This window comes from Copadichromis virginalis, linkage group LG19 (assembly GCF_057382275.1).
Source record: "Copadichromis virginalis isolate Kocher_CV1m ecotype Utaka linkage group LG19, C_Virginalis_male_GT1.1, whole genome shotgun sequence".
NCBI lineage: Eukaryota > Metazoa > Chordata > Actinopteri > Cichliformes > Cichlidae > Copadichromis > Copadichromis virginalis.
This window is the reverse complement of record NC_140636.1, coordinates 7056998-7073253: the sequence shown is the minus strand read 5'-3', so window position 1 is coordinate 7073253 and position 16256 is coordinate 7056998. Positions and strand designations below refer to the sequence as shown.

At 43.8% G+C, this 16256-nt stretch overlaps 1 protein-coding gene across 4 annotated transcripts; it reads right to left on the bottom strand.

Moving 5' to 3' along the window:
* Positions 1–3283: 3283 nt before the first annotated feature.
* tspan14 (tetraspanin 14) lies at positions 3284–13569 on the bottom strand. 4 transcript variants are annotated; one of them, XM_085441549.1, is made up of 9 exons: positions 13446–13569; positions 10008–10140; positions 9392–9442; positions 7586–7732; positions 7329–7499; positions 7087–7212; positions 6971–7018; positions 6680–6793; positions 3284–4053 (listed from the first exon to the last, which is right to left on the bottom strand). In XM_085441549.1, exons 2-9 carry the CDS (start codon positions 10086–10088, stop codon positions 3988–3990), a joined length of 804 nt encoding a protein of 267 aa, XP_085297675.1. In that variant the 5' UTR covers positions 10089–10140; positions 13446–13569; the 3' UTR covers positions 3284–3987. The 4 variants fall into 4 exon arrangements, with proteins under 4 accessions (XP_085297675.1, XP_085297676.1, XP_085297674.1 ...); XM_085441550.1 differs by lacking the exon at positions 13446–13569 and adding an exon at positions 11986–12134; XM_085441548.1 differs by lacking the exons at positions 9392–9442; positions 13446–13569.
* Between the last annotated feature and the right edge of the window lie 2687 nt (positions 13570–16256).

The window sequence follows — 16256 nt, the reverse complement described above, 5'->3', positions numbered from 1 at the left end:
CAGCGGGCTCACCGCGCCATCACATGCCCGCTCAGGAGTCCGTGCCAGAGTGCTCTTGAGCACCTGTGAGTGACACACACGACCCAAGTACAAGGGCTCTGACGTCACACAGGAGGTAATCAATAAAACGTCTCTGGAGCGCCTTACATAGTTTCAGCCAATGAGTGAGCCTCCCAGGTAAGGGGGCGGAGTAAAGACTCCGCTTCCTCCAACAGCAGCGATGATGATCTCCAGCATTCATCTCGGAGATGTCGCGGGTCAGAACCACGTGACTGACTCACATCCTGTTTATGTGAAACACATTAAAGAAATCAGCTGTGATCAGGTGGCTGCAGAGGCTCCGTGTTCATGCAGAGGAGCACGTGTCAGCGCTGACCGTGACGTTTATCTTTAAAACATATTTCAAGTTGTTCAATTCCAATGAACAGCTTGAAATGGTAAAATGCTGAGTGGTGAACTGACAGAGGTTAAAAAAGGTAAGGTTATCCAAAACTGGAAAATAATGTACTTTTCTGGATTACTTCCCCCTCTGTCTGCATTAAAGCAGTGTTGGAACACCATACCATACCCTTGTGAGCATCAGCTGGACGGTATTGTAGTGCAGAAAGTAGTGTGTTGCTACAGAAATAATGAGAAAAAGGTGATTAACGATGGAAGACAACAGACCATCATAAAAATGTAGGTCTGTCCGACAGAGAAATTGCAAAGAAAGTCAAGGTGTCAGTGAGCACGGTTTCCTTCGCACTCAGAAACAAACTGACAGGAAGAGGTCTATGGGCTCAAAATGTGGTCATAAATATTTTGTACTTGTAAAAAAGATTTGTGTGGACTTAGCCAAAAAAAAAAAAGTATGAATTTTGACCCTATTTTTCTTCCTTTCATCTGATTGGTCAATGTCATGTCAATCACAAATGTAACAATCCAATCAGAGAACAGCTGGGTTTGGCTGCCGGAGGGGCGCTTTTTTGAACTGCAGGTCCTTGAAGGGTGATACAGTTTGGAGGATCGCTATATAAATATCCGATAGCAGCTAGGTCCCCTAACTTTCAGCAGCTGTTGAAAGGAAAAAGTTGTGCTATATCAGTGGTTAGAAATACCATTAATACTTTAGGATTAGTTTAACACAAAGTCAGGGCTGACCCAGGACCATTGCTGTGAGTCACAGTGCGCAGCATAAAGGTCCTTTCACATCGGACGCAGGATGTGCTGCTAATGCTAACTGCTAACTAAAAGCAAAGGATCCAGAATTTGTTGCGCTGGCTGCTGGGCTCTGTGGGTTTTTGCAGCAGCTCTACCTGTACTAGATGCACCTGCTCCTTGTCTTTTCTATCTCTGACTTTATTAGTGATGTGCGGATCGATACTGAAATATCGATTCCTCCGATACCAGTCATTTATGTTCTAGAATCGATACTCAGGAAAGGAAATCAGTGGTATCGCACATCACTAGACTTTATGTCCTCTACAAGAGTTTGGGTTTTTTTGCTGGTTCTTCAAATGTTCAATAAAAACATGTATGCTAATTCATAACGAAGAAAGCTTTGTAATGAAGACTGTCATTTCCAAAACACTGCCCGCCCCCACCCCGCGGTCCACAGCGCTGTTGAAAAGGCTGTGGAAGTCCCTGTATTAAACACGTAGACCTGTGACACAAAAATCACCACACTCGGACGACCACAGACTGTTTTCCTTAGTGGTGATGAAGGAAAACGCTGGGTTGGCATGTAAAAGGGCATTTATTCCCTTCAAAGACCTGCAGTTCAAAAAAAGCGCCCCTCGACAGCCAAACCCATCTGTTCTCTGATTGGATTGTTACATTTGTGATTGACATGACATTGACCAATCAGATGAAAGGAAGAAAAATAGGGTCAAAATTCATACTTTTTTTTTTTGGCTAAGTCCACACAAATCTTTTTTACGCACACACAAATTCTTTTTACACATACAAATCTTTTTTACAAGTACAAAATATTTATGACCACATTTTGAGCCCATAGAGTTCTAGCAGACCCAGAGACACAACTGAAACACAGGCCAAGTTTCGGAGCGTTAACAGCTTGATAGGCGGCTCACAGGACAACATGAAGAAGTTATTATGGAGGAATCAACATTTGAACTCTTTGGTTCTTCACACAGGATCTTTGTACGCCGTGGAGAAGATGAAAAGACGGTTCCACAGTGTGTGGCATCGACTGTCAAACATGGAGGAGGAAGTGTGATGGTCTCGGGCTGTTTGCTGATCCAGGGTCAGTGACTACCACGGCATTCTGCAGTGCCATGCAGTACCCTCTGGTATGCACCTAGTTGGTCAGGGGTTCATCCTACAGCAACATAATGACCTAAAACACAAGACCAGGCTGTGCCAAAACTACCTCAGGAAAAAAGAACAAGATGGTGAGCTTGTAAACATGGAGTGTCCAGCACAGTCTCCAGACTTAAACCCCATCAAGCTGGTTTGGGATGAACTGGTCATCCCAAACTGCTGTCATGATTTCCCCAGCTTAAAAACAGAATAGAATACAACAGGCCTTTGTCATCGTTCACGTACAATGCAATCCTAATTTTACATGTGAAATCTAAGCCTAACCCTTATGTTTGAGACAAAACGTACGGAAACACAAACTAAAGATCTAAACACACTCAGCCTGCTGATGGGCCTGATATTAGTTACCTATAGCATTACCATTACTGGATAAAAATGATTAAACACAGATTATAATAAGAGATGATTGATCAGTGTGTAAGATGCAGTGACGTCATCACTGTACACAGAGTGAAGATGGAGGCTACAGATTTGATCCTGATCTGTGACATCATCACTGCCTCCATCCTGATATATTGACGACTGAATGACTGTAAACAAAGCAGCAAACTAACATCAGTCTGGGATTTAGCTTTTCTACAAACATGAACACCTGCAGATTACTTCTCTCCTCTGAGCTTTGACAGATTTTACTTTATGAGTCAGAGTATCAGTCACTTGGTTCAGGTGCAGCAGGAGGGGAGGGTCAGAGAATCTGTTACCATGGCAACTGACTCAGTTAGCTTTAATGGTCTTTCTGGAACAGAAAACTAGTTTTCCTCATCTCGGGGTTAACAAACTCAGATTTTATTGGTTTTACTTTAAGGAACCAGTCAGTCACAGATATGTTGTAAATTCCTGTCTTACAGATTCATCCAATTTGTGACCTTTTACTCAATTAGCCGGGTTTTTTTTTTTTTTTATCAAATCAATCAGTTTTGTCTTGTGGAAACTTGGCAATCAATAATTGATCAGGACAAAATAAACAAAACAAATTTTTATTCTGGCAAATACAAAAAGGTAAAAATTCACTTTATTAGACACTACTTCAGAATAAATGCCTTTAAACAGGAAACAAAAGTAGGAAGTTTCAACAATAAAAGTCCTGAAATCTTTATTTCAACAAAACTTTATGTATTCAAAGCTTGTTAACAGCAGTCCAGTGTTACTAACGGCTGACTTAATCACACGATCACCTTTACAGGAACAGTTTGAATTTAAGGCTTCTTCTTTTGTGGTACTACCCAGGTTTGTCTTCAGCCTTCTGTGATGACATCACATTTGATGTCACAGACCGGAAGTTGTTTATTCAGAAAATTATCAGCCGATTGATGGAGGTTAAGTACTGGTGATCCTCGGACCGCCCGCAGAGAACCTGAACTCTGTTCTAGGAAGCACTAAGCGGTAAAGTCGGTAGGTCAAAGGTCACATTGGTTTCTAAACATTCATCGAAGCAGCCTAGGGTGGAACTTCGTCACATGACCCCGAACAAGCAAAAAAACAAAACAAAATACACAAACAGAAAGTGGCTTCCGTGCTGTTGTACGTTCCCAGTTTACAACAGAATGCCTTGTTTCAGTTACGATGGCAATGACATCAGAGGAGGAAGAGGAAGAAGAAGGCACATCTGAAGAAAGTTGGTCCTGTAACACCTGGTGTAAGCTCCCCACCCTCCCCTTGCAGGCTTCAGTAGCTGAATTTAACCTTCTCGATGTCGGCGATCAGATTCCTGGCCAGGTAGATCCCCACCATCTGCTCAGAGACACATCAGCCAGTAAGTACTCAGGCAGACAGGTACACAGATAGCACTACTTCAAAGTACCACCAGAGTTCAGATGAGCTGATGAAAGCACAAGTTGTGCAGGTGAGTTTATAACAGATTATAAACACAGGTGTTGTAAAGAAATACACCTGATGAGGAGTGAATCTAACAGAGTGAGCAGGTGAGAGCAGAGACGGCTGAGTGGACTCTGTGGGATCGTTTAGCTGTGACAGCAGAGGTGGGCTCAGGTCATTACAAGCACCTAACACACACACCTGACAGCTGGAACCACTGGAGAAGCCACATTTCCACCTGTTCTTCTTCTTCTTTATCTAAATCCCTGCAGGTAGAATCGCACTCACCTGACCACGACTTTCTAAAGTCCAAAAGTCCTGAGTTAACTGAGAGAACAATTTCAGCTTTTAGACCAACACGAGCTTGTTCTGAATTTGATGGAAGCCACACATCTTTAAAAAGTTCTAAAGAGAAACAGCTGGAGGAACATTTAACAGATAATCATGATAATTTTCAGCAGGTGGGTCACATGATCGGGTATATCAATCAATCAAAATTTATTTATATAGCACATTTTTAAAGACCGAAGTACACCAAAGTGCTTTCCAGTAAAATCATGATACAGATAAAAAAAATAAAAATCACAATATAAAATATAAATTTCAGCTATAAATGAAATATAAAATAATTACATAATCTAAATGCAAAGCCAGATGTAAATTACCCTAATTCGCCTTGAATGCCAGGTTAAACAAATACGTTTTTAAACGTGATTTAAAAGACTGAATGGAATCTGATGCGCGAATATGAAGAGGAAGAGTATTCCATAACCTGGGTGCAGCAACGGCAAAGGCACGGTCTCCTCTGGTCTTCAGCCGAGACCTAGGTTGCACTAAGAGCAGCTGGCCCGATGATCTTAGTGCTCTCTGAGGGCTATACAGACAGAGGAGATCAGCTAGGTAGTCAGGTGCCATATTGTTTAGAATTTTATAAGTAAACAATAAAATTTTAAAATCAATTTGGTATTTAATAGGAAGCCAGTGTAAATTTGCCAGAACAGGGGTGATAGAATCGTACTTTCTAGTGCCAGTCAAGAGACGTGCTGCGGCATTTTGGACCAGCTGCAAACGCTGAAGAAGAGAAGATTGTAGGCCCAAGTAGAGAGAATTACAATAATCCAGTCTTGAAGTGATGAAAGCATGAATGAGTTTCTCCAGATCTTTGTGAGGTATGTAAGGTTTAGCCTTAGAAATTAGGCGTAGTTGGTGAAAGCTGGTTTTTACCACAGTAAGCGATTGTGGCTCAAGAGTTGGGAGTTCGCCTTGTAATCGGAAGGTTGCCGGTTCGAGCCCCGGCTTGGACAGTCTCGGTCGTTGTGTCCTTGGGCAAGACACTTCACCCACTGCCTACTGGTGGTGGTCAGAGGGCCCGGTGGCGCCAGTGTCCGGCAGCCTCACCTCTGTCAGTGCGCCCCAGGGTGGCTGTGGCTACAATGTAGCTGCCATCACCAGTGTGTGAATGTGTGTGTGAATGGGTGGATGACTGGATATGTAAAGCGCTTTGGGGTCCTTAGGGACTAGTAAAGCGCTATATAAATACAGGCCATTTACCATTTACAGTAGAGACCTGTTTATCTAGTTTGAAGGAGCTATCCATGAAAACTCCAAGATTCCTAGCAGCATCAGTGAGGTGGTTAGCAACAGGCCCGAATGTGCCAGTCAGTTGTCCCAGAGGCATATTTCTATCAAAAACAATAATTTCTGTCTTCTTTTCATTTAAAGTAAGAAAGTTACGTAAAGAGCATATTAGAGAGGCAGAGCTTGCCCACTGTGAAAACTACACATCACTGTGAACATCTAATCATCTACAGAACATGACTTCATCAAAATACCCTGGAGGCCTCCCTGGAGGGATGAGGCTGATGACTGATCCTCAGGCAGCACTGCGTTAAAAACCGACATAATTCTGAGATGGAAACCAGTCACCCTGCACATCTGGAAAGGCTCCATCAGTGCAGAAAAGTACAAACCGGTTCTAGAGCCACATCTGCTCTGTCCAGATGCGTTCTTCAGGAAGGCCTTCATGTCCGATCAGGACCATGCTAAACTGCATCTATTCAAGCAGCACGGCTCTGCAGAAGAAGAGTCCGGCTGCTGAACCTGCCCGACTGCAGTCCAGAGCTTTTATACCAACAACAGGACGAAGCAGAGCGAGAGAGACTGCTCAGCTCACAGACCAGATATTGTCGAAACGGTGAAATGATTTTCTCAGTTTGATGGTTTTCTGTTCTTTTGTGAATAAAATAGGAGTTTATGAGGGTTGGGTTGCTCTGTCAGACACCTGAACCACACATATGTGGATATTCGCACAAACAGCAATTTGTGTTTTGGGGCCCTTTGGATCTCGCCAATCTACCTGAAAGCCATCTGTGACACTTCAGAACGTCGAGAAAAACAGCCAGGTGAATGAATCGCCTGCTGCAAACCTCCAAAGGATGTGAAAGTTGTTCAGGAAGCCTCCAGCAGTGGGAACTTATCAGGTCAAAGTTCTGACGCTGATAAAACCCTGAGCCTTCTCACAGAGTAAAAGATGTTTGCTTACCTGCAGCAGGGAGATGACTACGAAGACGATGGCCACCGTGTACAGATTTCTCGGCAACCAGTCCTCCAACGCCGCAATGCAGCCTTTGGTGTAGATATGCTTACTCCACTCTGACTGCACAGGAACCCGAGAACATCAGAGAACGTTAGGCTGTGAGGTTCTCAATGGAACATGCAACTTATTTATACAAGTCTATTCCTCTGTCAGCAGCTGGGATGCCACATCGGCCTCATGTTATATCTGCTCACCTGTCCAGCAGGTGTTAAATGACACCACAGGAAGTGACCTCACCTGGTTGCGCCTCACGTCATAGCCACACTGAGTGTTCATCACCAAGTCCTGAAACAGATGGCAGGTTAACGGTTTGATTTCCTGCACCGATCAGAACTGATTATTGATCAACTCACAGCAGGATCTTGGATGCAGCAGGAGAACGGAACGCCGCACTTCTCTCTGCTACGGTTATTCTCGTCGCAGCTGAAGTACACGTTCTGGTTCCAGTCCTGCGGGGTCTGAGCGCCACAGCAGGCGTTCTGCGTGAGAATAGTTCCAAAGGTAAGACCCCAAAGAACTAAAAGCTGAAAGTTCCTCTATAAAGAAATAGTTCTCAAGGTTTTTTCCCCGGTACTAAAGGGAACAGATGTTTTACCATCCTCTGCACAGAGTCGATGAGGTTCTGCAGGTCGATGTCGTCTCTGTACCCCTTGATGTTTTCCAGGAAGAACTCGTTGATCCATGCTCTGACCTGACTTTGGAAAACCACCACCAGCACTGCCGCCGTCAGCTCCAGGAAGAAGATCAAGCCAATCACACCTGAGAACTGATCACAAGAACCACACAGAACATTTCAACATTGAAAATCTGATGCACAGCAGGAAGTTTCCAGCTTAAAATGTGTTCACGTACAAACTTCAGCAGACAGATGTTTTCCCTCAGCGCTCCCACGCAGCCAGCAAACCCCAGGACGAAGGTGATGCCACCAACTGCCAGAACCAACCAAACTGGGTCGAACCCGTGCACCCGGGTTACCTGGGTTAGGTCCATCAGCACTCCCTGTGAACCAGCAGAGAAAGCCTCATGTAGTCTGCAGCAACCATCACAGCAAAGTGGTTTCAGCTGACCGTGGTGAAATCGTTTTTTGTTTTTCCCCAAACTATGAATCAAATTTGGTGCTCCAGCCGAGTTTTGGTCACAGCAGGAAAATGTTTGTGAAGATGGCTGTAAATCAGGGCCTCGAGGGCCGGTGTCCTGCAGGTTTTAGACATCACCTTCAGTCAACGCACCTGAATCAAATGACGAATTCATTACCAGGGTTCTGGAGAATTTCAAGACATGTTGAGGAGGTCATTTAACCATTTGAATCAGCAGACACGTCTAAACCTGCAGGACACTGAGCCTTGAGGCCTGGAGTTCCCCACCCCTGATCTAGATGGAGTCACCTGTTATTACAGGATTGGTCGGCGTGGAAACAGGCAAAACCAACCCCCGACACCTAAAAGTCAAAGCCGTTGATCAGCTGTTCTTCGCATTGTCATCTAAAAGCTTGCAGTTTGAGAAAACAAACTGTGGTCTAAGTCATTTCAGTAGAAACAGCCTAGACTTAAAGTTTTCATGTGTTGATGACCAGTGTTGGTCAAGTTACTTGAAAAAAGTAATCAGTAACTAATTACTGATTACTCCCCCAAAAAAGTAATCCGGTTACTTTACTGATTACTTATTTTCAAAAGTAATTAATTACTTAGTTACTTTTTAAAAACACGATTTACAACCTGAACAGGTGATAAAGCGATAGATCTTTCAGCCCCATTCTACTTTTTCTGCATAATCCATCATACAAATGTAATCAAATGGAAAAGTCTCTTTTTTTAAACTTGTTTTATCAGTTTTAATCTTTTAACTTTATGCATCAAGCAAACATTAAATTATCTGCAACATTCTCTGACTTGAATAAATTAGTTTAACATTTAAACCTATTTTCTGCACATTCCAGCACATAAAATAAAATATTTTTGTGTTTACACTCAGTCTTTCAAATAGATGCAAGTAAAACACAACAGACAATAAATAAAGTCAAAGACTCAGCGGTCCTGTTGCTCTATTTTCACCTGTAAAGCAGGAGTGGGGTAGGTGGAGGTTTACCCTGGTGCAGGTGTGCCGCGGTCAGTGGAAGAATCCGCGAGTTTCCCATTACCTCGTTGCGCACTCGGTGCTTGCTTGGAAGTTTAGCGGTTTTTTTCGCTGTAAAAAGTTTTCTTCCCACGCACAACGGATGCTAATGGTTTTGTCACTTTTTATGGGATCAAACTCAAAGTAAGGTCAGTACTTCCACGCTTTAAACGCTGCACGCTCATACTCTCTCCGCACTCGATATATGATCCATTGTTGATCTGCACACAGCTGTTGTCACCAACGTCGCACTTGCTTACGTCACTGTCATGAGACATTCTCGCAAAAAAATCACGGTTTTAGTAACGCAGTAACGCAGCGTTCCTACGGGAAAGTAACGGTAATCTAATTACCGATTTTGCAATAGTAATCCCTTACTTTACTCGTTACTTGAAAAAAGTAATCAGATTACAGTAACGCGTTACTTGTAACTTGTAACGTTACTTGTAACGCGTTACTGCCCATCTCTGTTGATGACTCATCGCGAGACTTACACTTGCTCTCAGCAAGACAAAGACTGAGACCACACCCCTCAGCGTCACTCACCTTCTCACTCCATGCCCAGAAACCTGCTGCAATGAAGGCAATGCCAGCCAGCTGCAACACAGACACACCAGCAATTAAACAGAGCCACGGAAACAAGACTCAACTGACCAACGTTTAGACCGATCCCACCCTGCTGAATTAATTCCAGATGTTTTACATGTGACCACACAGTGTCTGATTGGTTGGTCTGCTGCAGTCAGCCAAACTCATATAAACATGTCACAGACAAGAAGTGTTGGACAGACTGAACCTCACACAATCTCATCTGTTAACCCCACACTTCCTCTAAACAGGAAGCGAGTGACCTCACTTCCTGTCACCCATGGGCAGACAGGAAACAGAGTGTCTAGTTTAGCTCAGTGAAAGTCTGTACAGGAAACAGCACAGACACAGGAAATCTCTTTAGCTCTGTTCTCTTGTTATTGTTCTGTTCTGGTGTGTGCAGAACCTCTGCTGTATCTGCATGCTGCCAGCAGGGGGCAATGGTCTCCCATACTCATGTACCTTCTACTACTTCATTTTTTTTTTTTTTTTTATCTTTTTGTCATGGAAAACAAACGGCATCATGCCATTGAGGTCAGACAAGAGGAACAGGTGATAGATGTGTGAAACTCACCCAGAAGATAATATTGTAGCTGAACATCAGGTATTTGTAGCAGCAGTTGATCTCAGCATTCTCATAGCGATAGTAATACATCTGAGAAAGAATCCACACACTATAACCAAACAGGAAGTGATGCGCTGAAGTTCTGAGAAAACAGGAAACAGAGTCTGTCATAGTTTACTCAAACAGAAAATAGTTTCATGTAAGGAGCTCACTGCAGATGCGACATGTGACTGTCAGGTTACATCAAAGAATTTAACATCATCAGTCAGAGCGCCACACTGACCCACGCACAGATGTGCCATCACTGCTATTCACCTGGGGTCCGTTCTTCGTACCTCGCTTACTACATCCAAGATCAAATCATCGCGCTAACTTTGAGCTCGCTATTCCGGTTCTCCGAACACACCTGTTGTTGACGATTAGTATAGCTGGATGAAGTAATGTGAGATCACTGGGTGGCTTAACAGGGGCTACGCATCGATAGTAGAAACATTGATCGGCAACCCTTTGATTGGTCGGTGAAAATGTCGAAGGAGCGCGCTCAGTATTTTTCAGTAGCAGAGCAAGAACTCTTGATTGAGGGATTTCAGGAGTTTCAGAGTTTAATTAAAACGCAAGGGAACACTGCAAAGGCTGCAAAAGCAAGGAGAGAGGGCTGGCAGAAAGTTGCTGACAAATTAAACTCGTAAGTAATTTAATAATAACAATAATAATGGAGTGGATTTACATCTCCCACCCCATGCAGCAGACTGTGACAGCACTGAGCAGCTCCTTCAGTGGGAGACTGCGGCACCCACGGTGTGGGACGGAGAGATTTCGCAGGTCTTTCCTCCCCACTGCTGTCAGACTCCATAATAAAGACTTTAACTGATCAAGCACACACATCCATACATATGCAATAATCCTTTCTGTCATCGTTGTATTTTTACTCAGTTGTATATAGTATTTGTATTTGTATTCTATTTTTATCTTATTGTATATTTATTTTATTGTATTCTACTGTATATAGTATTTTATTCTATTCTGTACAGTTGTGTACTGTATTTATTCTTATTGTATTCTAATTTTTGCCCCATAACTTTTGCACTGTCCACTTCCTGCTGTGACAAAACAAATTTCCCACGTGTGGGACTAATAAAGCTTATCTTATCTTATCTTATCTTATAGCGCTTTTCAAGGCACCCAAAGCGATTTACAATGCCACTATCCAGTCACTCTCACATTCACACACTGGTGGAGGCAGCTACAGTTGTAGCCACAGCTGCCCTGGGGCAGACTGACAGAAGCCAGGCTGCCATATCGCGCCATCGGCCCCTCTGGCCAACACCAGTAGGCGGTAGGGTAGATTATATTATATTATATTACATTATATCCTCTTTCACATTAGAGCCACAACAGGACCCACTAGAACATGGGAACAAGTAAAAGTGAAATATAAGAATATTCTACAGAATGGTAATATTTATCACTTATATTGCTTTTAGTCTCTTGCAAAGAGACCCTGAAATAATCTGTTTGTTTATAACAGCAACCAAGGGCAGAGCAAAAAAAGACAGGTGGTGGTCCTGCACCCCTTCGTCAACAAGTTGGTTAAGTGAATAATACCCTCAAGGGAAAATCGATATCTCTCTATGAGCACACTGTCGCGCTGAGCTAAAGGAGCTTGTCTATCCCGCAATATACGCTGAATTCTGAAAACTCTCCTTATCAATCTTGCACCTTCCGCAATGGGTGGCTCGCGTATACGGACAGGACATGGCTGCGACAGGCTTCCCAAATCCACCTTCGCTTTTATAGCCGTGGTCTCTCATCTTCATTACATGAAGTAATTTACTATTACTACTCTAAAATATGAATTACATCTGAAATAATCAAATACATGACATAGAATGATTAATAGTATGTATCTGTATGAAATCAATAAAAGGATCAAGTACTGCATTATCTTTAGTTACATTGATAATATGTATAAATGAAGCGGACATACCTGAGTGGGCGCGATCTAATCCTGTTTACATAAAGTAAGCCTGCTCCCGAGCAGGTTTATGCTTACGGATCTGTTGCTATGACAGCAAGTCCCGGATGAGCTTCGGAGAACCGAACGATCCAAGATCACGCGAAATCGTCAACAATCAAATCCAGCTAACTTACTTAGCGAGGTACGAAGAACGGACCCCTGGTCCAGGCTGTGTGGACAGCTGACAGTCAGGTGACGAGTTTTCAGACGTAAGTGGTTAAGGTCAGGGGTCAGAGATATTTTGGCTTAACGGGAAGTTAGATGCTTTCAGAATAAAGGTTTACAACAGTATCAAGATTCTTTATTTGTCACATGCATAGTTATACGAGCACAACACGCAGTGAAATCAATACCAGTGTCACACACAGCTCCCACCCACTAACAGCTGAAGTCGACACAGTTCGTCACACTGAACAACACTTTAAGAGGAAGTTCAGATGTCAGTAAAGCTCCCGTTTCAACAACACTGAAGTATTAAACAGTCACACAAACGTTAACTTGGTCGGCGTACATGTTAGCATTAGCTGTTTAACTGTTAGCAGTGACCCCATAATCACATTGGCCATCTGTTACCATTAACGTACAGTTAGCAGACTTATCGCAGCTGAACGGGTCGTGGATGCAATGAGGGCAGAGCAGCCAATCAGACGCTTTCAGGCCTGACGAGCAGAGCCGAGCGAGGCTGCAGGCGGACGTGGACTTTTCTATTTTAACATCGTTTATTAAAATGTTTTTGTAGCAGCTGTAAGGTCAGTTTTAAAATGCTCGCAGTCATCAGTTCAATCGTTCACAGTGAGCGCTCTGTTATACATCTTCTTTATTTCAGCATAAATAACGCCGCTCTCCATCCATACTTAGCCCTTGCCCATAATGCTCTTCTTCTACAATAAATAAATGATTCGGATGTGTTACTTCTTGTGTTTAATCTAACGAATAAATTGGAGCTTTTTTGAGAAACGACGTCTTCGTCGTTACTTGTTTCACAGGGCGGGCTGAAGACAGCAGATGTGACCCTCCAATCGGTCTGATTGGATTCGGGTTAAAGTTTATTGATCAGGTCTTTTCACACTGCACTGATAGGGGTTTTATTGATCACAGTCCAATCACACTGAAGTTTAATAAACTGGCAAACTATTCCCTGTCTGGTCTTATTGATCAGTGATGAGTTCCGGTGATGAGTAATTGATCAGTTACTGAGTTCAGCTCAGGCTGACCTGTAATTCCTAATTAATCGATTATCAACCCACGTCAATCCGCAGAGCATCGATTATTGCCCACCATTCGTCAGTTTGCCATCATATTATTGACTGGTCTATTACTCAGTTTTGGTATCGACAAACAGGAAGTTCCTGATGCTAAATGTTAGCACGGAAAAGCTAAGGAAGAGACACAACGTATAAAAGCAGAAGCGAGCTCCTCCCGAAACTCACCTCCGATCACTGACCAATAGATCCTTCTCCCGCTCCGATCTCTAATCGATAATGTTTTAACTTTGAGTTGAGAGCCGAACTTCCTTTTCTTCCGCTGTTAACGCACTTCCTCTTCTTCTGTGGTGCAACAGGGGACAGAGTGAATCAGTGACACCTGCTAGAGGAGAAGAGAACTGCAACAACAAACGCCTGAAATCTGCGTTAACGCACCAACTGTTAATTTATACTGAGCACTGAAAAGGTTTTACACAACCGCGCAGAGAGCGAGAGAATAGAATAGAAGCGAATATTCCACTAAGTAACTAGAAGTTAATTTGGAGAACCAGCTTCAACAAAACAACGTTGGTGAAGTCTGGAGAGGCCTCAGAACCATCTCGGGCCACAAACAGCAGAACTCTCTGCCTGGGAGGGATGTGAGGTGGGCAAATGAACTGAATCATTTCTTCAACAGATTTGACTCAGCCATGAGGCAGTCTACAACATCGGCTGCAGACTCACCCACCCCCACTGCTGCTGTTCCACCTCAGACACTTCACACCTCCTCTATTCACCCTGCTCACTCCCCCCCACCCCCAACTGCAGCATCCAATACACACTCAACACAAGGCTCCAGCCTGTCTCTCTCAACCACCCAGGTTAGGAGGGAACTGAGGAGGATTAATGGCAAGAAGGCAGCGGGTCCAGATGGCATCAGCTCGAGGGTCGTCAGGTCCTGCGCGGACCAACTGTGTGGGGTGATGGAGCACCTCTTCAACCTGAGCCTGAGGTTGGGAAGAGTCCCACAGCTCTGGAAAACCTCCTGTGTTGTACCAGTGCCAAAGACTTCACGCCCCAAGGACCTCAACAGCTACAGGCCGGTGGCTCTGACATCCCACCTGATGAAGACCCTGGAGCGGTTGGTCCTGGCTCAGCTTCGGCGCCTAATAAGCTCATCACTGGACCCACTTCAGTTTGCCTACCAGCCTGGCATTGGAGCGGATGATGCCGTCATTCACCTCCTACATCGTTCCCTCGCTCACCTGGAGACCGCTGGAAGCACTGTGAGAATCATGTTCTTTGATTTCTCCAGTGCCTTCAACACTATTCTTCCCTCGGTTCTAAAGGACAAGCTGGTGAACTCTGGAGTGGACCATCACCTCACTACCTGGATCCTGGACTACCTCACCGACCGACCACAGTATGTGAGGACTCAGGGCTGTGTGTCGGACAGGGTCGTCTGCAGTACGGGGGCCCCACAGGGAACGGTTCTGGCTCCGTTCCTCTTCACCATCTACACTGCAGACTTCTCCCACAATTCCACCCAGTGCTTCCTGCAGAAGTTCTCTGATGACTCTGCAATAGTCGGCCTCATCACTGATGGGGACGACAAGGAGTACAGAGGTCTGACCCAAGACTTTGTGGACTGGTGCCAGCTGAACTACCTCCAGATCAACGCCAGTAAAACCAAGGAACTGGTGGTAGACTTCCGCAGGCACAAGCATTCTCCACTGCAACCACTGAACATCCAAGGTATGGACATTGAGGCTGTGGACAGCTACAGGTACCTTGGTGTTCATCTGAACAATAGACTGGACTGGACTCATAACTCAGACGCCCTCTACAGGAAAGGGCAGAGCAGGCTGTACCTGCTGCGGAGACTCAGGTCGTTTGGAGTGGAGGGCCCACTCCTGAAGACCTTCTATGACTCTGTTGTGGCTTCTGCTATCTTTTATGGCGTGGTCTGCTGGGGCGGCAGCATCTCTGCTGGGGACAGGAAGAGACTGAACAGGGTGATCCGAAGGGCCAGCTCTGTTCTAGGATGCCCTCTGGACCCAGTGGAGGTGGTGAGTGACAGGAGAACGGCGGCTAAGCTGTCATCCCTGATGGACAACATCTCCCACCCCATGCAGCAGACTGTGACAGCACTGAGCAGCTCCTTCAGTGGGAGACTGCGGCACCCACGGTGTGGGACGGAGAGATTTCGCAGGTCTTTCCTCCCCACTGCTGTCAGACTCCATAATAAAGACTTTAACTGATCAAGCACACACATCCATACATATGCAATAATCCTTTCTGTCATCGTTGTATTTTTACTCAGTTGTATATAGTATTTGTATTTGTATTCTATTTTTATCTTATTGTATATTTATTTTATTTTATTCTATTCTGTACAGTTGTGTACTGTATTTATTCTTATTGTATTCTAATTTTTGCGTCATAACTTTTGCACTGTCCACTCCTGCTGTGACAAAACAAATTTCCCACGTGTGGGACTAATAAAGCTTATCTTATCTTATCTTATCTTATCTTATCTTATCTTATCTTATCTTATCTTATCTTATCTTATTTAGAAAAGCGACAAAATATTTCAAAATATATACTAGAGATGGCACGATACTACTTTTTTATGTCCGATACCGATATCATAAATTTGGATATCTGCTGATACCGATATGAATCCGATATAGTGTTTTTTAATCAACAAAACTGTTTTTTAAATATCTTGCTGCATTTTGTATAAGTTCATACTCAAGTTTAAAACAACAACTACACTAAAGCTATTCTGTTATACCTGTATGCAAAAAAAAATATTTCATAGTTCAGCAATACTGATCAATCTAATAAACTTAAACCTACACCATCCTCCCTATTCTGGTATTTTAAAGAGTACTTAGCGTAAATATTAAGCAACCTAACTAATAGGGTTCCAACTCCCAGCAACAACAAAAATAAATAAATAAAAAATGGGGAACCACCCCTCACGCTCCACCTCATGATGCTTAATCAACGTAATCAACCTTGATGTGATGCAGTGCACAGAAAATGCACAGA